The sequence below is a fragment of the Rhynchophorus ferrugineus genome, unplaced genomic scaffold, assembly GCF_030347505.1.
Source record: "Rhynchophorus ferrugineus isolate W39M unplaced genomic scaffold, kcgeb_rfMv2 rfM2, whole genome shotgun sequence".
Lineage (NCBI taxonomy): Eukaryota > Metazoa > Arthropoda > Insecta > Coleoptera > Curculionidae > Rhynchophorus > Rhynchophorus ferrugineus.
In genome coordinates this window covers 26,451,658-26,474,009 of record NW_027472581.1, presented here as the reverse complement: position 1 = coordinate 26,474,009, position 22,352 = coordinate 26,451,658, and the positions used below count along the sequence as shown (strand labels likewise).

At 30.0% G+C, this 22,352-nt stretch overlaps 1 protein-coding gene across 1 annotated transcript; it reads right to left on the bottom strand.

Moving 5' to 3' along the window:
* Window positions 1–1,031: 1,031 nt before the first annotated feature.
* LOC143191703 (juvenile hormone esterase) lies at window positions 1,032–17,203 on the bottom strand. Its single transcript, XM_076397064.1, has 11 exons — window positions 17,049–17,203; window positions 16,855–16,983; window positions 7,565–7,708; window positions 7,365–7,515; window positions 7,048–7,307; window positions 5,181–5,303; window positions 2,054–2,225; window positions 1,827–2,002; window positions 1,630–1,777; window positions 1,435–1,570; window positions 1,032–1,381 (listed from the first exon to the last, which is right to left on the bottom strand). The coding sequence occupies exons 1-11, from the start codon at window positions 17,106–17,108 to the stop codon at window positions 1,195–1,197; spliced, it is 1,686 nt and encodes a 561-aa protein (XP_076253179.1). The 5' UTR covers window positions 17,109–17,203; the 3' UTR covers window positions 1,032–1,194.
* Between the last annotated feature and the right edge of the window lie 5,149 nt (window positions 17,204–22,352).

The following is a 22,352-nucleotide window of genomic DNA, read 5'->3' as shown; positions in this document are numbered from 1 at the left end:
ATCTAATTTCAAAAAATGTTCACAGGTAGTAACAAAAGAACCTAACAAGAAATACAGTGATATCAGAATGACGACAAGAAAACACGGCAGCAGAAGGACAAAAAACCAAAACTAAATATTCGAAGGTCTCAAGGAAAGTAAAATATATGACTTGGTTATACAACTGTTTAGTTTATTAGGTGGGATAGGCCTCCAACAGATATCATAGGTGGTTGGTTGGAAAAAGTAAATATGATAAAACATAATCCTAACCTACTATAATGTTAAAATAAATTATACTTTATAAATGTTTTTTCGTTACTTATATATATTACAATTATATATTACATTAGAGTGGTATATCAAAGCTAAAACAAACTAAAAGTCAAAGTATATATATATATATATATATATATATATATATATATATATATATATATATATATATATATGTGCCTTTCAATTTTAATTTAGCATCAGCAACAATTTATCGCACGATATATCGAGTTCACTCGAGAGCAGCATGTAATATAAATATAAATTATTGTAATATAATATAAACATTTTCCTTCGCTATTTTATCTAAAACTGTAGATATTGAATGAAAATATTTATCTACTACATAAATTTTAAATACTTTAACTTTTAACTTTTAACATTTTAGTTACACATAACTAGTACAAAAAGCAGCTGGAATATTCACATAAGTAATACTAATTAAAATGTAGTTAAAGCTTTTTGCAGGTGTAAATAATTGAATGGCCCAATTTAATACATAAAAACAAAAGAAATCACATCCGCCATTTTATCAAGAAAATATAGCCAAATTTTACCTATTTTAATAGAATATGGGTTTATCTTTTTTATTACATGTGCAGCTTTTACTTCTAGCTTTGTATTTAAAATAAATTAAAATACTTGTTAAATGTACATTTAACATATTAAAATCCATTTAAATACTAATAATAATATTATATATTAATAAATTAGTAACATATATATATTACTACTATAATTATTTAAATTTTTTGTACCCTTTGTATTTATTTACATACTATTTACAATGTTTTCAAAAATACATAATATATAATTATGCATTATAATATAATATAATTTTTAAAACAATCCAAGCCAAATAAGTGCATACTAAAGATAAATGTTATTTCTAAACTATCACAGATTTTATATTTTGTTATTATATAATATTATAAAATATTAATAAATTAAATAAGGACCATTTGAATATTTTTTAAATATTTTCTCCCAAAATTCAAAATGCTGATTTCTAAAATTCTGGGATATCTGCAGACTCGAACTTATGTGCAAGTGTCTCGTTGTTTCCTTATTAAATTGAGGCCATTCTATGTTCTGAAGCAACTTATCGGGGTCTGGCGTAGGATTACTAAAATTTTCCTTTTTTTATTATTTGTTGCATCGCTCTATAAGTCGATATACCTATATTTAGCGAAGTTGGTCCAAAGTTTTGTTAGTCGTTGAGAAACTAGACGTTCTTCATCATTATTGAACTCTGGGGAACCTAACGTCATATTCCAGAGATAAAATAAATCTGTAGCATGTCCAACTCCTTTTACTGAAAATATAAACATATAAATTTAATATATGTTTAGTATTTTAACAATTTTTTATTACTTTCTGGGTTATAAATGGACTTGAATTTTAACCACCATTTTCCTAAAGATCCCTCATAATCATATACATAAAAATATACGGGAACAAAATTTGACATTAAAACAGCGGTTTTTGTTATCGGCCTCACGAACAAGTCATCTGTGAAGAACTAAAAATGATAATGATAATTAATATCCCAAAAACTTTACAGTACTTACCTCAGTAACTTCACTCATGCTTCCCAGAATAAAGGACTTGGATTTAAAATAATGTTCGATAACTCGACGACCAGCGAGACCTCTATCTTTAGGTGATTTTGCATTTACGGGATCACGTATTAGTAGACTCGGACTGATGTCGAATAAAATATAGAACAGTTTTGACGATTCGAGTTCTAAAAATATAGTGCATTCGCCAATTTGTCAAGAAAAATATTATTTAATACCTGCTGCTAAAAATTTTGCCTCCTGACTATTCACTCCCATAATAATGGGAACTTTCATAAAATCGCCAGCCATGAAAGCACGTAAGCTGTCTTTGGTGATTAATGCTCCTGGATAGTTGGGTTCGATTACTGGACCTAAAGGTCCGCCTTTGGTGACTGAATCAGGTGTATTCTAATGACACAACAAATTTACATGAATTAATGCACATCTTTTTTTTAATTTCTTGGGCAGATATGATATACCACAACCTCTATGAATTAAATCATATTTCTTCAATAAACATTCTAAAAAAACAAACGGTTTTATAATATGTACATAATTTTCTTATTATTATATTATCTATATCCATGTTAGTTCTATGCAATGGATCTTGTTCATTGTTTGGTTTCAATAACGGCGATCACTGTTTACATCCTCATAATTACTTTGTTCTCAACAGAATGAAAGCAAAATGTTGAGGGCAAGTCAAATACATCCAAGAAAAATAGTAGGTAAGCGTCAAACCCAAATTCATTACCAGAAATTATGGCTAATAGTAGTGTTGGAAACTCTCGACAGAAATTGACTATCGACTGTTTAGTAATTGACTACTTTTTACTATCGACTGTTTCAGTCGCTATTTTTGGTTCGACTGATTTTATTACTTTTTACTAGCGACTGTTTCAATAGACTGTTTTCAGTCGTAATTTTCGGTTCGACTGATTTTGTTATTATTTACTATCGACAATTACAGTAGTACTTTTAGTTATTATTTTTGGTTCTACTAGTTTCATTCGACTGATTTTTAAGGTTCTGGCTCTGTCGTCCTAGCCGAACCTTGTCAAAAATGTACCCAATTTAGGCTTACATAGATTTATATGTAATATATGTAGTTTTATATTTATTTTGGTAGTTTGCTTGTAAATAACAATATATTGTAAATTAATATAGCAGTATTTTAGAACGATATTTTTCAAGATTGTTAATGTAATAGGGTAAAAAGATTAAAATTGTGAATGATAAATAGAAAAATATTTTGAGTGTTTTTATGGTAATAATAGGTAATATTTCGATTTCACTCTGGATTTTTGTTAAAAAATATTTCCGTTCAATAATAAATAAAGCATTTATATAATTTCATTCAGATCATTTTTAATTATATCATGGATTAGTTTTTTTTGCTGTGATTAGGTATATGTTTTATTTTTATGTAGAACTTATGGTTATTGTACATCTTTAATTTTTAGGTTTTGTTTAAGTTATATTGTATTGTCTATTTTTATTATAGTACATTAACTAAAAATTGGAATTAGCACATTAAAATACAATAAAACTTTTTACAGATCCACAGAACATTCGAATATAAAAGTAATTCTACTTCGTTTAAAATTAAATTCTCGTCTCATACTAATACTAAGATACTAAGTGAACTGTATATGGCTGTACAGAATATATTCAATAGAAAAAATATTAAAAAGGATCATAAGAATAATAGATCTTTGCATGTATTTTTATTAGAGGTATCCATTAGTAAAATTGTAAAATATTAATGTGAAAGACCTTTCAACGCTGTTAATTAACTGTTAAATACAATAGTTTTGACATCTATATAAGTATCTATATAAAGAGTTCGAAGACATTGAATCGAGGAACTTACTGCACGAGAACCAGGCTCTAGCTTTTATAAAAATGTCAAACACTGTGACTGGTGATTATTACGATAATCCCAGGAGAATATTCATGACCCAGTATTGCGTTGTATATGGTGGGATCATAGAAAAAATAGAAATTTTACGGGATAGGCGACCTTGGAAAAATATTTTGCTTAGTTCAATCAACGGTAGCGCCGCGATCGCAAACTTTGATTGGCTAGTTTAAATTCCTGGAGACGCCACTAACATGAAACGTGATTGGTCGATCAAATTGTGTGAAGTCAGCATTTTATATGGGCGTCCATTTTTAAGTTTGTTGTTTGAATGTTTTGGTTTTTGTTTAGGTCAAGAAATCTTCGTTTTACGTTGTGCATATTTTCTGTTTTACATTAATTATTATGTAGTAATAATTTAAACATTGATCACGATGCATCCGTGTAGTAAAAGATGTAGTGTACCTGAGTGAAAACCTACTACCGAAATTAGACATCGTTTCCCAAATAATGATCTCGCTCTTTTCCAAAAATGTGTTGATACAAGTAAATAGTAGTAAGTTACCTGGATAACACATTACCAAGCGAAACATTGCCCCACTACTTACCATTGGAGTTGCACACCCCTGTTCATGCAGCATGTACTGTATTACGGGTCACTAAAACCGAATGGAACTGTTACTGTAGATCTCTACCTTCATCTATTCAACATTGAATGGGATTTGATCATTCACTTGTTCAAATCTATAGAAGCTGTGTTGACATGATATTGATACGATAAAGAACTGCTGAAAAGGATCGCAGCCAAATTTACATCGTTACTCGACACGGTGTCGCCTGGTTGCCAAAAGTATGAAAAGTTGTATAAAATATGTTAATGATAAATAAAATAACGAATTTAATAACTCTGATACCAGCAACTCTTTTTTGATAAGTTGTTCAATAGATCTCATCTGACTTATTTTTTGCTACGTTTTCAAATACTCATCCATAGAGGGTAATTTATTTTAATAAAATATTCAAAACAGAAATATGTCTTTAAATGAAATATGTATGATATATAAGAAAAATATATATAGCCTATCCAATTAAACAGCCAATGCACTCTATAAGTCACGTCGAATATATTGCCAGTTGCAGCTTGTAAAAATGTAAAATTAGTTTAAAATACGGAATAAATTTTCCATCTCATTTTATGCCAATTAAAAATAGATAGAGTGCTGTCTGGTGTGTTGGAACATGTAACCGAGTCAGCATATAAAATTCGATTTGAGTTGTCACTGGTGGATTATGTTGTAAAATTTTAAAAAGTTCTACATCATATTTGTTATATACACCGGCAAACTTGGTAAACCAAAAGTCAGAAATTTGATGCAACATTGCGACATGCCGAGATCATAGATTTTGATAACGTGCATTGGCTGTTTTGAATATACATTGACTAAACTTGCCAATTAAAATGACTTAGATCACACGTTTCCTTTATACATTTTAATACTTACTACTTTATATAACTTTATTAATATATTAGGATGTTTTAGGAGGTTTTTCTGCCTCAAGAAATCCATCAAAATTCTTGTACTGTTAGTCGTGATACCAAAAGCTGCACCCAAGTCAAAGGCAATCTATAACAGGAAAGATAGGAATTTCAAAATATGCATGTTACGACAGATTTCTAATAAATTCCGAATCGCTAAGTTGTTTTTAATTATTTTTTAATAATTTAGTTTCAGAGTTTAATATTAATTTAATTGCTATATTCGAAAAATATAAGCAAAATCAATTGTCGAGAGTAATTTCTACTGCATATACGAAACAGTAATAATACCGATCTTAATAAGTCTGCTCTTAGACTAAAAAATGTAGTAAAGGGGAGGCTATATTAGCTCAAATAAATGTTTATAAATTTTTGTGATTCTACCATTCATTTTCTACCAAACGTTAAGTATCACACATTTCAAAAAGTGGACCAAGAACGTAGTTTTGGTGAATAATCGAGCCAACGATTTCATAGAAGCGGTAATCAGCAATATTTTTGTATTTTATATACTTTAATTCTATTTAAAAATGGGTTAAAGTTCATATTCTCAAGATTTAGCTTTCTGTGATGGCAGGGGGTTCTTTCAATTTTAATCAAATTTATCAGTAATAGTATTATGGATTTTGTTTGACGGTATTCTACCATAGCACTTCAGGAATAGGATTCATAAATTGGAAGATCCCTGGGGGTAATCAACTGATCTGCTGTTTGATATTTCGTAAGATTTATTAATCGTTAGCTGACGAAACATATAAAGAGAATGTGAAAGTCCTACAAACATATTTCTTTTCACCAAGTTCTGATCATCATGTTGGGTTATATACTATACATTTTGAGATGACTATTATGGTAAACTAAAGATATACATACCGTCCGTAATAGTGATCACTGTAATTTTCTAATACCTGTAATTTACTTTATCATTAGCGTAACACAATAAGCGGTTTCACTTTTGTATGCGTCCTTCAATCATGAATCCACATCTTATAGGCAGAGTGAGTATTGAACTGATTACAAAAATATGCAAAAAACAATAAACTCACATATTCTTTAAAATACAGCCAAACAAATAGCATATACTGAACGATAATTCTCTGTAAAATGCATAAATCTACTGATACATGCAATTAGTTTATATTAATATTATGTTTACAAATTTTAAATATTACCAATTTATTTCTTTATGTTCTGTATTGGTACTCTTTTATTTTATTTGAATTAAGATGGCATAGAAGCGATTTATCTCAATAATATCTCAGAAGAGTAAAATGGTCCTTCAAACAGCTTCTAAACATTTAAGTAGTTTATTTTAACTATACTGGTAATAGAATAAGGATTTGAAAATAAATGCTATAAATATTCTTATAGTCTGTATTTGAGATAATTTCGTCAGCATTTTCGTTAAATTATTGCTGATCTACTATTTATATTTCCCTATTATGTATTTCCCAGGTCACATAATAATTTTTAGTTGCTAATTTTTAAATATATCAAAAATTATTTCAAATATTTATTTTATTTTTATTGCCTAATTATGATGATATCTTGGCATTGAAGAAATTCTTATAGTGGGATAAATATTAATAACATTTTAATGTGCATTTAAATCTTATAAAAATATTGAATTTAATTTAGCTTGAAATATATTAATTTGACGCTAATAATATAAATGTTAATGACGTAATTATGCAGTAAATTCCTTAACGCAAGGTCGGTGGTAAAAATATATTTTCTCTTCCTGATAGCATCAATAAAATATTGTATTTAAAACAGGAATTTTAGCTATTGATGATATTTGTCTTAAATTACTACTTTAATTAACGACGTACCTTTCTTGGGTTCCTATCCAAAGCCCAGTTGCACAATGGACTTCCGCTTTGCATTATAGCTCCACTAAATAAGCCTTCCGTCTGATTGGATATCAAAAGAAAACCAACAGCTGCTGCACCAGCGCTTTCGCCAAAAATCGTAACTTTTCCAGGATCTCCACCAAAACGTCGAATATTTCTTTTAATCCATCTCAAGGCCTCCACCTGATCTTTTAAGCCATAATTTCCTGGCGAATTCAAGTCATCGGTGGCAAGAAAACCTAGAGAGTATCGAAATCTCATCTTGGTCGTACAATTGAGTTCTATAAAAAACTTACCAAATATACTCAGCCGATAATTCAAAGTTACTACAATGACTTCGTTTTTAAGAAGGAACTCTGGACCATATAAAGTACTGTTTCCTTCTCTAAAACTTCCTCCGTAGAACCAAACCATTACCGGTAAATATTGTTCTATTTTTTGAGGATTCTAAAGTAAATATTTTATCCACAGATTAAAAAATATATTTGAAGATTACCTGTGACGTAAATACGTTTAGATATAGACAATTCTCATTTCCTATAACAGTATAAATAGATTTAGTTACTTGAACTTCAGGGCAAGATGGTTTAACTTTGGTCGCGTCTAACGTACCATTCCATTGTTTATAAGGTACAGGGTCCTGAAATATAGAAACAACAAACGGTTAAACATTAAAAGTACTTATACTAACAAACACAACTATGATTATAAAGACACTTGTTATTATGTTATATGAGGTGCTTGCATGTACTTTGATCGATAAACTTACGATGATGCTTTTCCGGCGTATGTCATTTGGATATTTTGGTCACATTGTTTTAAAAATTGTGATTTTGATGACAGTGACACTTAAATGACTGAAGGCAATGAATTGCCACACCTATAAGACGGAATCCCAGCTCAAACTCTTAAAGTACTTATTTACAGCTTTTTGGTTAATTAAGCAAATGTTTCCAGATTTTTACATGCGATGAGAAAGGCCCAAAATGTGAGAAAATGGTTGCAACACAAATTGACTGGGTTTCGGACGGTTCCACCATCGCTGTTCATTCCTTGCCAGGCAAAAAAGGAGGAGGAGTTTTCTTGGCATATTGTGACTGAATTATACAAGATTAACGGCATATTATTGTATTTTATTGGACGTTGCAAGAGTCGTTAATAATATGCTGTTGTAGTTACAAGAATAATATGTGTCTAATATTACTATGAAATGGAAAACACAGTATTCAAAGAAGTAGAGCTATTTGAAGTCCCATAATGATTCCTTCCAGCAATCACTAATCAATTGATCTACTTATTTAGTTATTTTGATAATACTAACGATAACCACATATCGAAGTTGGAGTATACGCGTTCAGGAAACGCGCAAAATTAACAGGTCAATTGGAAAGTCCTCGGCCTAACATAATAAAACACATTTTTTGACAAGAAGTAGTTTTTTTTATTCAATATAATTCCTTTCAAGGGTGATACACTGATTATCCAAATTTTCGACCCTCCAAATTTTCGATACCATTTTTGTAGTACGATTTGTCCTTTGCTTCAAAATAGGTCTCAGTTTCAACGATCGCCTCTTCATTCAACAGAAATTTCTTCGCGGCGAGCATTCTTTTGAGATCTGAGAACAGAAAATAATCGCTGGGGGCCAGATCTGGAGAATACGGCTGATGAGGAAATTCATGGATTTTTGCCATCGTTTTCACTGATTTGTGACACGGTGCATTGTCTTGGTGAAGCAGCACTTTCTTTTTCTTCAAATGCAGCCGTTTTTTGACGATTTCGTCATTCAAACTGTCTAATGACGCTATGTTATAGTCCCTGTTGATAGTCCTTCCTTTTCCAAGGTAGTCAATGAAAATTATTCCATGCGTATCCCAGCATAATCTAGCTAGCAGACTGTTGCGTTTTCTCACGTTTTGGAGCGGGTTCGTCGTGTGCAGTCCTCTCAGATGACTGTCGATTTGACTTCGGTGTGAAATATTGAAGTCATGTTTCATCCATGTCACATATCGACACAAAAACTCGGGTTTATTATGCTTGGTTATCTTCAAACACTGCTCTGAATCATCAACTTGTAGTTGTTTTTGGTCAAAAGTGAGCTCGCTTCAAAATCATTTTGTGAATGTTTTAATGTTTTTGTCAGTAAGGACCTCTTTTTGGCGTCCACTGCGTTCACCGTCTTCGGTGCTTTAAACTTAGCATACCAATCCTCGATGGTTGATTTTCCTCGGGCAGTGTCCAAAAACTCGGCATCAGGCCAAGTTTTTGCTTTAACTGTATAACCTTCAAAAAGAAATATTTTGTCAACTCGCGAAATTCCTTTTAATCCATTCTTTTCACAATCACAAAAGTTGCTTTACTCAAAATGCTGTAATTCGCAAACTAATGATCCGACAGCTGTCAAATTTATACATGCATCTTCTAAGGGTTAGTGCTAACTAAAAAACGTATGATTTTAATTCTAGTAGGACCATCTACGTGTTAGGCTGGGTTCTTTTCAATTGACCTGTTATATCAAATTACCGCAAGATCATGCTAATAGAATATTAAAGGGAGTAAATAACAGTGACCTTACGTCGTCGAGGTATTTAAGGTATTGCCTACCGTAAGTTGTAAATTCGTTCTAGAATCAGACAATGTTTTCCTTCCCATTTCATTATAGTCCAAAAGCGATAAAGTGTTGCCTGCTATGTTTAAACATGTAACCGAGTCAGCTTACAAAATTCGTCCCGTTTTCAAACGTCTGTAAAATTATTCAAAACATTAGTGCTTATAATTACAAATTATAAGCCGGCAAAATTTGTTTGGCACTTTGCCTATTTTGAAACATTTTAAATCGCTGTTTATAATTACTATGACTGAAAATGATGAAATAATTAAATAGTCAGAGTCAGAAACAAATTGTGTCTCTAATCAATTGTGTCTCCTCTTGCCAATAAAAGCATTAGAAATTTAAGTATTGACAGTGTTAAATACTAAGTTGCTGCGGTTTTTATTGAAAATATTTTTTTCGCATATAGTAGATGCACTGTAACTAAAATATCTTAAAAAATTATAAACAATATATTCTTGGATTGACCAAAAAGAAAAACAGTGACTGTTTAAAAAAATAATTATAATTTAATACAATTTATTAAAGGGAAACTGTTACTGTGGAAGGTATTCATATTCTTCTTAGACTGTTAAGAGGTCTATTGGAACTTCCAGATATTTCTATTTAAATAAGACAGTTTTCAAGAGCATATAATAAAGTCAATAAAGACTTCTTCAATTCAATTTGTGTATGCAGATGAGAGATCCATATTTCAAAATGGAACACAATATAAAAATAAAAAAGTGTAAAGACCGCAAAAATTAATAATATTTCTAATTTCAATATGCGAACCGCTTCTGAAGTGAACGTTACAGACTATGGTAGTGACATATGGCGAAGAAGTTGGTTGGTCAATGCATTGATTTGACTCTATGCTGTCAACAGGTAAAACGGTGAAGTACATCATCAGCAACAACGAGAATTGGTTATAAAATATTTTTACAAAAAAATTGAACCGACTTCAAAAAATGAATAACGAACTCACTCAAAATTAAACAATAGTGAAATTTAGATATTTAACACAAAAAAAAACGTTTTAAAATATTATATGTATATAATAAACCTTGTAATAACTCATTAAAAATCACTTTGAAGTCGGTGCCCAGCCGAAGCAGTTATATTAAGTTAGCTTTGTTTGATTGAAATTATATTATTTTTTTGTATTTGTTGAGTACTGGGCGTCGGTTTAATGTTTTTTTTTTGTAAAAATATTTCATTTTTCTCTTTTTAGCCTTAGATATTTACTCAATAAATTACGTTGTTATTTCGTTAAGTATTACAAATGCCTATTTCAAGTAATGGTGTAGCCTGTTGGAGGAAAAATAAGAATAAAGAAACAATGATAGAAAATAAAGAACGATTGGAGGTGATTTGACAAATGTTCTAACTAAACTAGAATAACAATAGAAAATTTGACGCGTGTGATCTGAAAACTCTAATCACTATAGCTTAAAGGCAGTTGCCTGCAATATTTCTACGGCTTCTCATATGATACTGCTTAAAAAGCAAACTGAACGGCTTTTTTCACTGAACGACTTTGGTAAGCAAACACTTATTAAAGACTCTTCAAAAACCCCTGAAGGGTATAGCGGTCCGCTCCCTGCTTCTCTATACTTCATTCACTAGTAACCGTTGAGTGAGTATCTGCCGTCACATCAGCTCAGAAATAACATTTTACACAAATATCTGATTATTTTAGATAGAAAATATGTGAAAACATGGTAGGTGCCTTTGAAATTTGAGGGTTTCCCTCGATTTCTCCGGATTCCACCATCAGATCCTGACTTGGTTCCAATGGGACCACCTCGAAAATGTACTCTTTCGGACAAAAAAAGATCTTGGAAAATCGGTTCACAACTGACGGAAATATCGGTGAACATAAATAAAAAAATATACAGTCGAACATTCTCCTTCTCCTTCAGAAACCTTCTCCTTTTTGAAGTCGGTTAAACACAAAAGGCATCTTCTTGTTCCATCACAATAACTCCAAACCAGTCTTCTCCAACTACCATACAAAATTTTGTTAATAATGCAAAGCTCGCTGCGAGGAAGTTTTATGTAAATCACTAGGTTCAGTGCTCATTATATGAACAAATTGTTCATTGAAACCCGAAAAAAAATATTTTTCTGTAATTTTCATTCTAATCTAACGTTAGTACTATATTGTATATAAACTACTGTGATAAAAATTAATATATAAGAATGTTAATGTTTTTATCATAACAAGTTAATCTTGAAAAAAAACACTAATTTTCCTAATTCACGGTCGATATATAAGTGGTTAAAATTTAATATGTAAATTTTATTCACAGTTAATTAATGATTTCCTGATTATGGCTTCTTCCTGTATTAGTATATTTTATTAACGGTATGATGGTTATGATTTATTTATTAGATTTATATTCTATTTTAATTTTAAATCTTGATACGGTATTTTAAATATAGGGACAAAATTAATCAAATTATTGCTAGAATATTAATTGTGCTAATGTATAACAAAACATAGCTTATTTAAATATTGAGTTAAATTGAGTTAAAAATGAGTTAAATTACGAAAACAATTATATAAAGCAATTTATATTTATGTACCAACTTTTCTTTTCGTAAAACTATACATTAAGAGACTAAAATTAATCGCAGAGGAGAGAAACATTATTCCAGACCATCAATTTGGCTTCCGTAATAAACACGGAACAACAGAACAATAGATTAGTCAACCAAATTAACAAAAATTTAAACGATAAAAAATATTGCTCCGCAGCATTTCTCGATATTTCTCAGGCCTTCGACAAGGTGTGGCACACTGGACTGCAAGTTAAATAGAAAAAGCTTTTGTCCCATACGCACTTTCAATTGCTGAAATTGTACCTCAGAGATAGACATTTTATTGTCAAACAGGGTGACGAATACATTGACCCACACCCCGTATATTCGGGTGTTCCGCAGGGCAGTTTTCTCGGCCCATTATTATATCTTATGTATACAGCTGACCTACCGACCTCAAGAAACATTACTGTTGCAACATATGCTGACGATACAGCGATTTTACCATCACACGAGGATCCAATATCAGCTACAAAGAACCTCCAACTTCATGTTAACAAAGTCGAATTGTGGTTGAAAACGTGGCGTATTAAAGCAAATGAGACAAAATCTACCCATATGACATTCATCCTTTGCAGTAGAACTTGTGCCTCAGTAATATTGAGTAACCATGAACTTCTGTAAGCAGACAACTTTAAATATCTGGAAATGCATTTTGATCAACGTCTGACTTGGAAAAAACATAGTGACAAAACGCAAACAGCGCGTAAATCTAAATTATCATTATATAACAAGGTTTTGCTGTATAACTCAATACTTAGGCCCATCTGGATCTATGGTATTGAACTATGGGGTACTGATAAAAATCTAACATAGATATCCTCCAGAGGTTCCAGAATAAAGTGTTGCGAGTCATCGTCGATGCCCCATATTACGTGTCCAAACTGATTCAACGCGATATCCCCATAGGTTATGGGTCCTGTGGAGTGTTATTCGAAGTGTTAGAGCAAAGTAGTCTGAAAGACTACTAGTGCATCCCAATGAACTCACCAAACAGTTAAATGTGTGCGATGACAGTCAAATGCTTAGGCTCAAATACAAACTACCATACGAACTGATTAATAAACACAATTGTAGATTGAAATTTTTTAGAAATAATTTCTAGAGTAAGTAAGAATAGTCATTAAAATAACTTAGGATAAACTTTAAAATATGTTAGAATAGTATCTAAAATAAGATTTAGAATATAAGTTGTACAGCAGATCACTTACTGGAGTGATCTTCTACATGTTAGGATGGATATATTATATAACGGAAAATGAAACAATAATACTTATTGTCCACGGGCAGATTGTTGACCTTGTAAGAGATCAATAAAAAAAAATTGTATCTTCATGTTTAAGGATAATAAATTATGGTAAACAATTATCTACTACTGGAGAATAGAAAATTGCGAACTTAAGAAACTACAGTAAAAGTCAATAGCCAATAGTAGATAGGGTTTGTAAATCATAGTTTGTAAAAAAACTTTTAGAAGTAGTCGGAAGCGATTAAGGTACCGATACCGTTAAGGAATGAATTTCAGAAATACATAAAACGTCAAAAATCGAAAATAATTTGGTCAACACCCTACTTGCTTCATATGCAAGATATTTGAAATCACTCAATTGGATTGATATGCAATCGACTACTGCAACAGTGGGGCACCGTCCTGCCGCCTTGAAACTGCGCCAACATAGTCGACTTATATATGTACGTTTTTTACACAGTGTATTAAAATGTATGAAGCTAATTATCAAACACTAGTATGGTTATCTTATACTATTAAATGCATCAGTTTTATTTGATTATTTAAAGATGAATGAATGAATTTTTAAATAAATTTTAAATACAATTGCTGTATTAATTGTAATTTAAATTGTATTTAAATTAAACTTGTGCTAGAAGTAATAAATAAATAAATTCATATAAAATTTCACCCCCTAATCAACGACATATTAATGTATTTATGGAGAATTGGCCTTGTATTTAATAAGTCAATCAGTATTTCGTAGATTTAGGCTAGATTTAATTACCCAGACAATGATAAAGACGGTGTTCTCAAGAAAGAATATTACCATTTCTGTTCCTTGCAAAATAGTTAATTGCTCTAAATTAATTAATTCTTAGCAAGAACAAGACAAATTTTTTACAATAATACCTATTCTAAAGAAGTTGGTAATATTTTTATTCAGGATTTATAATGATATATCACTTCTGAGACATTTTAAAATAGTAATAGTAATAGAAGGTAAAAAGTTCAACATGCATTAAGACGATGTTCCAAAGAAAGAAAATTAAAACTTCTAAGTTTATAGAAAATAGTAAAATTAATGCCGTTCCAGATAAATTAATTCCTGTCTAGTACCATATAAGAGAAATTGCGCCAAATAATAATACTTATTATAAAGGTTTTGGTAACATTTTTGATCAGGATTTAGAATTAATCGCAGCTGATACCTTCTAAAGTGCCATAAATATTTAAAAAATAATGTGTATTAAAATGATGTTCTAAAGAAAGATATTACGTTTTCTTTATTTTAAGTCTTATTTAATAAAGTAATATGTATATATATATATATATATATATATATATATATATATATATATATATATATATATATTAAAAATAAATATATATTTTAATTATTATAATGAGACAAATTGGGCGAAATAATAACACCTAAGATGAATTATAAAGACAACATTTTTATTCACAATTTATAATTAATCCAGGCTAACAGATTTTATATTATTTTATAATATTAATTAATTTTATTAGTAACTTCTGAAACGCTGGGCATACGAGAAGACTCATGTTTTTTGTGATGTCTAATTACTGAAGTAATTTTTGAAAATATAAATGGGTTGATAATAGTAATCAATAATCAAATAAAAAATATGTTTATCTAATGAAATTGAACTAACGGATTTATAAAAATTTATTTATTTTCTAATAAAAAATTTATTATTTAATAAAATATAATCAGAAAATACATAACAAAATAGTAGATTAAAAAGTATATACAAAATAGTAGATTTCCTATAATAAAAGACCAACCAGAGCGAATTACGACTATTATATATCTTCTTTTTATATTTTAGAGCCTCTTTTTCATCAACTAGGGTTAACCTGGACTGGACCTAAGCAGCTGGATATTAAGCCTATCGGACTGCCTAGTGACCAACTGGGATATTATACCAGAAGATATCCGGTCTTATTCAGCCTGATTACTGGTGCGAATAGGATAATTTTCCTTGCCGAATTTTTAACTCTCGCTTAAGAACAAATGTTACACAATCACAAACATAAATCTACGACCATGTCCCAGCCGGATTGGAACCCGCGACTATCGCATCATCAGGATGACCGTCCCGTCGTTTTTACCACCGCGCCAACCTAATCAGCATATTCACGTATCTTTTGTTAAAAAAATATATTATAAAATTACTCCGACCAACTAAAAAAGTCATTAGTCTAGAGAAGATATTGGTTTGATGAAATATTATCGTTTTTAATACTTATTCTAGATGTAAAAAAATACAATTTTTTGATCGATTTTATAGATATGTCGACATCTTTACAACAGTCAAGAATACAAAGGTCATTTTATTTTGTGTAAACCTCAACAATTTCTGGGTATACTTATAAGTTGATCATTTTGGCGCGAAGTTAAATCTTAAAAAATAAAATGCTGTTTTCCCTGCAAACTTTTTTTAGAGAGAAATTATATTTTTTAGAAACAATAAATAAATTAGAACATCATAAAAAAGTTTTTCATTATATATAGAATTAATTTCAAAATCATCAATTGAATATAAAATTCACATAAATTTTGAAATTGGTTACTAATCTATGTATCTCACATTTCAGAAAACTTACTGAAATCCAGTAATAGTATATTGAACAACAAAGTGCATGGAACTCTATAAGAAATATCCTTGTTATAGTTTTCAATAATCAACAACAACAAAAAATGGAGCAACTAAAGAATTTTGAACAACTAAAAATTTATTGAAAACTGAATATGCGCTCAATAATTTAAAATTGATGTATATGTATTCTTCTGAATTATGTATTAGTTTCCATAAATCTCGGAAATTTATTAATTAAATATTAATACAGTCTACATTAGTTTTAATTTCTCTAAATGTTTTTACCAATAGAATAATAGTTTAAATAAGAAATTTTCTTTGTTTTGGCCAACTAGATATTGGGTATTTCTCAATAATTAAGCATATAAATAAATATATATTTTAATATTAAAATTGGTTTCATAATTAACTATTTTAGCAATCTGAAAATACTTTATGGAAATAAATTAATACACAATTTAAGTGCTTTCGGCGTGGAGTAAAAAACAACTTGAGATGCTTTCCGTTCTTATTTGTTGAAATAAAGTGCTATGACATTAATACTTCAATTTTCATACTAAAATAACATATTTCGAAGATTATCTTTTCCCTTTTAACTCAAGCAATTATATATCTTAATATTAAATAACGGTATTAAACCTATATTTCATAGAGATTACTTCAAACTGATATACATTTCTCTATAATATTGAACATTAAATATAATTGATATATTTTTCCAAATTTCGACTTACCCGAAATCGCAACTCTCCAACGGGAGGTAACGCGTAAGGTATTCCTTGAAAATTGTAATACTCCTTGTTGTCTCCCAATGGCCTAATATCTCCCTTAAGAGCACCATTTTCAACATCAACAATAACCGACTAAAATCAAAATCGTTAAATAACAGAATGCGTAAGAAACAAAGCCTAAAACGCGCTGCCAATACCTGCGAAAAAGTTACATCAACGCATAACCGGACGCAAATTATAAAGGCCAATATCACCATTATATTACGTAAGGGAATGACAAGATATAGATAGTACTGATGACTCCGTCAGAGTAGCTGGTTTATTAAGCGGGTTTTAAGTATATTAGTATGCGGGTGACATTGACCATGATAGATAAATACTTAATAAGCGAATACCGATATTCCGAATTCGTTTTGTTACTAAAATTTATTAACAAAAGCATACGAATTTTTCCGTTACCTTGGTTGGAACACTTTTATTTATGAAGCGGATATTTCCGGTTTTAGCTATAGTTTAGCTAGAGTTGATTGTATATAAACAAACATATGACATACTGGTATGGAAAAAGGTCAAAATACATCATTAAATTAGTTTTAACCTCGTATGTTAAACTATCATGGAATTGAAATTATATTATTATACGAGGGTTCGATAATTAGTATCATAAATCGGAATTAATTCATAGGATTTGATTAAAGAGTAAATAATATTAACAATGTCGAATTAATCTCTTGTCCGAAAGATGAATAATAAGAGTTGTTCAAAAGATAACCGAAGCTGTGTACGTCATGCTATATAGTTTTATCTTTAGAGGTCTGACAATTAACAGTAAAAACGTGTTTCAAAAAATATTTAATTATATTTAACGGTATAACGCGCAGGAAATCAGAAGATTGAAGTGAACCAAACTACGCAAACTTGTTTAGTGTGTAAATGTATTCTTAATTAAGTAGTAAGTAAGTAACCTTAAGTAGTTTAGTCTTATTGTAATTTGAGAAATACTGATGTATTCATCCAGTATTCGCTTTGCTTGTTTATAACTGCAAGTAGAACAAGACATTAGTAAGAAACTGATTTGTAAATTAATATAAGATATTATTTATAAAATAATATAGATTTTAAAGCTATAATTCGTAAGATGACTTTGAGGATCTTAATTTATCATTTATTCACCCGTGTTCAAAATTATTATGTAAACCAAATATTTAGTCTATAACAGTGTGACGGGTTAGGTGAAAAATCGATTTGTCCGATAAAATATAATAAAATTAATTAAATAATAAAGTAATTAATTTGTTTCAAATATAAGTTTGTTCCTCGAACTCCTAAAAGATATGAATTTCTTGCACAATTATCATAATTTTTCTTATATTAATTATTAGCTTTGCAATATTCTAAGTCGGGTCAGAATAAGAATTCATCCTTCGCTATACAACAGTACTTTTGGATGACCTTGTTAGAAAAGTCCCCGGTTTAGTCAATAAAATATAATAGAAGTATTAAAAATATAAAATAATATTTTTTTAATATAGTTTCTCTCAAATAAGACTTACAGAATTCAAGGAGTCCTGAGTAAATTACCATATAGTATTTGTTCTTATAATAATATAATATTTTAAATGTGATCAAAATATGAAGGCAATTCTCGCTTCCCATCAGTACTTTGTTTTCCATCCTTTGGTTCGCAATATTTTAAGTTGGACCAAAAAGTGAAGTCAATTAATTCTTGCTTCCGATTAGAAATTTTTGATTACAGTATCATTCCAAAAGTGTTTTGTTTGGCAAGTAGTTTATCTTAAGTGAGAGTTAATGAATTGAGTGCGTCGTTATTTTTATAAATTTCTTGCACAATTATGAGTTTTGTTCTTATATTAACCATTTGATTTGCGATATATTTGGTTGAACCAAATAGTAAAGATTGGTCTGGATTCTCAATACTGCTATTTTGTAATGATATTAGACGAAAAACTCCCGGCTTTGCCACTAAAAATTAATAAATTAATAAACTAATTAATAAAAAAATATTTTTTTTTGTAAATTCGTGTAAGTTCTTTATTGAGTAAGATTTAATGGATTTAAGGCCTTTTTACATTTCTATGATTTTTTTGCAAAAGTAATAATCTTGATTCTTATTTATACAGTTCGCTTTGCATTATTTTGATATAAATAACACTGGCTTTTACACTATTTTAGGGTAATCATGAAGAAATATTACGTGCTGGTGTAAAATCTGGCAATAAATCTAACAAATGAACCAGCAATTCGGATCACCCCACTTTTATTATACCAAATTTTAGACTGCTTCTTCATTAGTGTTAGAATATCTGATCTAACCATGTCATCTAGTTTTTTTTAAGTAACTAGTAATGTTCGATACGGTCCTCAAAACGGATAACGTTTCTAAAATACAGTTTTGACTCAATACTTCATTATCCTAATCATACAAATTTACTACATATTTTTGGTAAACCGCGAGCTAGCTTATTTGGTATAAATTAGCCTTGGAAACTATCGAATAAAAACAGTCGAAACAGTCCATTGACGCAAATGGTCGAAGTAGTCTATAGTCAAAAAACTAACGACTGAAAATAGTAATAACTATTGCACGCTATTTCAAATGCACCCTTATACTGTTTTTCTATTCGTAATAACAGACGGAGATGTACAAATTCCTTCCCGTGTTAATTTCGAGAAAAGAAAATTGATATTGTATAATTCTATATTGGAAACTTGACTTAATTGTAAAAAGAAATGGAACAATGACCACTAAATATTTGTATCGTATTTTCTCAATCGATCTTTATAAACTATTTAACCATCGCACCCTTTTTAAATACAATAATAATTTTATTTATCGTTAATCAGGAGTATTTTAAGATTATTATTCGTCGAAGCTTCAATGAAAGATGTTTAACATACAGAAGACTTGAATGAACATTGAAAGACTTAGAAAATAAAAAAAGTCAATCAAAAAAAAAAATTAAATAGTTGCCAAGATAACATAAATACAGTCAAAATTATTTTACTATTTATCAATCAAAATATTGTTTTTACCCTACTACATTAATATATAATCTTGAAAAATCAAAAATGAAATGATAATCTGACAAAAAATAGTTCCAAAATGCTGCTGTTTTAATATATAATATATTGTGGTTTACAATCATACTACAAGAAGAACATAAGGCCATATATAGTACATATAAATCTATGCAATCATAAATTTGGAACATTAGTTTCAAGGTTAGGGCGGCAAAGTCAGAACTTTTCCAACCAACCGAATGAATCTAGTCGGATTGAAAATAGCAATTGAGTAATTAAACAGTTGATAGTCATTTTCCGTCAATAGTTCCCAACGCTAATATATATTTTCTCATATCTGATCCGTAGCGGCAGGGATGTCGGCTGGAAATATTGATATTTTGAAAAATATGGATATGGATATGTCGGCGAACAAAAAATGTAGAGACAAACCAAGCAAAATTCACTTGATGTTCGGGGGAGGAGTTAATCTCAAAATGACAGTCCTGTTATATATAAAGTTAATTCTCTCCTTTGTAACTATCGATAATTCTTTGAAAAAAATATCGAAAAATACCAATTCAAAAACTATCGATATATCGGTAGATCAAAACTTCTTGGGCATCTTAACTCTAGGGTTTCAAACTGCTATCTAATAGTCTAAGATAAATATTAAAAATATAAATATTTGATGACTGCATTTAACGTTTAAATAACTTAAGGAATATTATATATTATATAGATTAATTTGCAGCTTTTATGATTCTATATATTTTTGGACGCAATTGTATTTTCGAATATATTAAACCTCAATTCATCAATATTTCATGCTTAGTTTAGTTTACTTTAACTTTTTTATTTCCCTTGATCAAGGCGTGCATCAATAATTCATTGTAATTTTATTTCGTCGATAGATATTCTCCAATATTTTTGTTGCAATTTATATCTACATATGTATGTTCATGTCATGTCAAGGATGTCCCCATATATTTCTGAAATATGACGTACATATTAACCATTAACTATATTGAGAACCATGAACATATTTAATAGTCTTAACCTTGACTCAGTGAAAAATTATCATATGCGTAAAACTTTTAATTCATCCAGTAAGTAGTACGTTACTACCTCTACTTTATAGGACATGAGAAAGTTCTAAATATATACTATTGTAGATTTTATATTTAATAAGCAGTTAGTTCATTCACATTGCTGCCAAGTACGTCGTGATCATGAATCCTGACTTATACATGGATGTTTGTGTATTTATAGATAAACAAAGTTCCTTAGAATACACTCTGTGCAAATTGATACATTGAACATATTGCTTTAAAAATATTATAAATTACTATTATAAATTAATTTTAATGCTTTTACGACAGATGGTGTTACTCTATATAAAATCGTATCGGATTGGTGCGTTGAGAATCTCTGAATATGTACCGAGTAATACTACTTGAATAAAAAGGCGATTGAAAGTCATATAATGCTGTGTGAAGTTTATTGCAACGATGCGACGTTTTCAAAGTGGTGATTTTAACATCGAAGACAAACAACGTTCTGGGCAGCTCAATAAATTTGAAGACGAAGATTTAAAGATACACGACGAAACCATCATTGATGATCGTTATCAACTACGAATTGTTGTACCTCCAAAGATTATTTCGAGGTTGTACCCGTAAATTGCCTGGAAGATAGAAAACGCCGGAAGAAAATAATAGTTGCGACTATCGATGGACAATTCTTTGAATAAAATACCTTTCGTAATAAAGCTTCAAATAAAAAAATCGGTTAGAATTATTTTATAAGACCAATACAAATAGCAACAGTGAACTGATCTCGCCATTGTGTAACTTCGTCTTCGTCACACTTTTAATTTCACTTTGTTTAAAGCATTTTCATTAAAATTTGTATTCGTTGGCTTGATTGTGCAGTGGTTAAGGCGACAGGACTGTCCTACTCTTGCGATAGTTGCGAGTTCGAATCCCTCAGAGCAACAGTGGAAAATCCAACCAGGAATAACCATAACAGTCACGCCAGTAACTAAACTAGTTAAGACCGGATATCTTTTGGGATGGTCTCTAAGTTGGTCCCTGGCCAGTCGATCGACTTAATGCCGAAGACCGTGGTTCGAAGCCCACGTTAAATATTAGGTCCAGTCCAGATAAATGCTTGTTGGTAAAAAGAAGACTTTGAAATATTCAAAAAAAAACTTTATATTCTTTTAATGTATCGTCCTGTTGGACCCATAGTTGCATTAAATATTAATATATGATGTAAGTGTCAAGTGTTTCCATATCAACTGAATACAAGAAGCGACATGGCGACTGTGAAAGTTTCTTATTATCAGTACGAACTACAGTCTGCGATAGAACATCAAGTATGTACAATATATTGGGATCATGCATTGCGTAGAGACAAATGAGACAGCCACAACCACAAGACATTGTAGATGCTGATAAGAGAGATAACATTGTAAT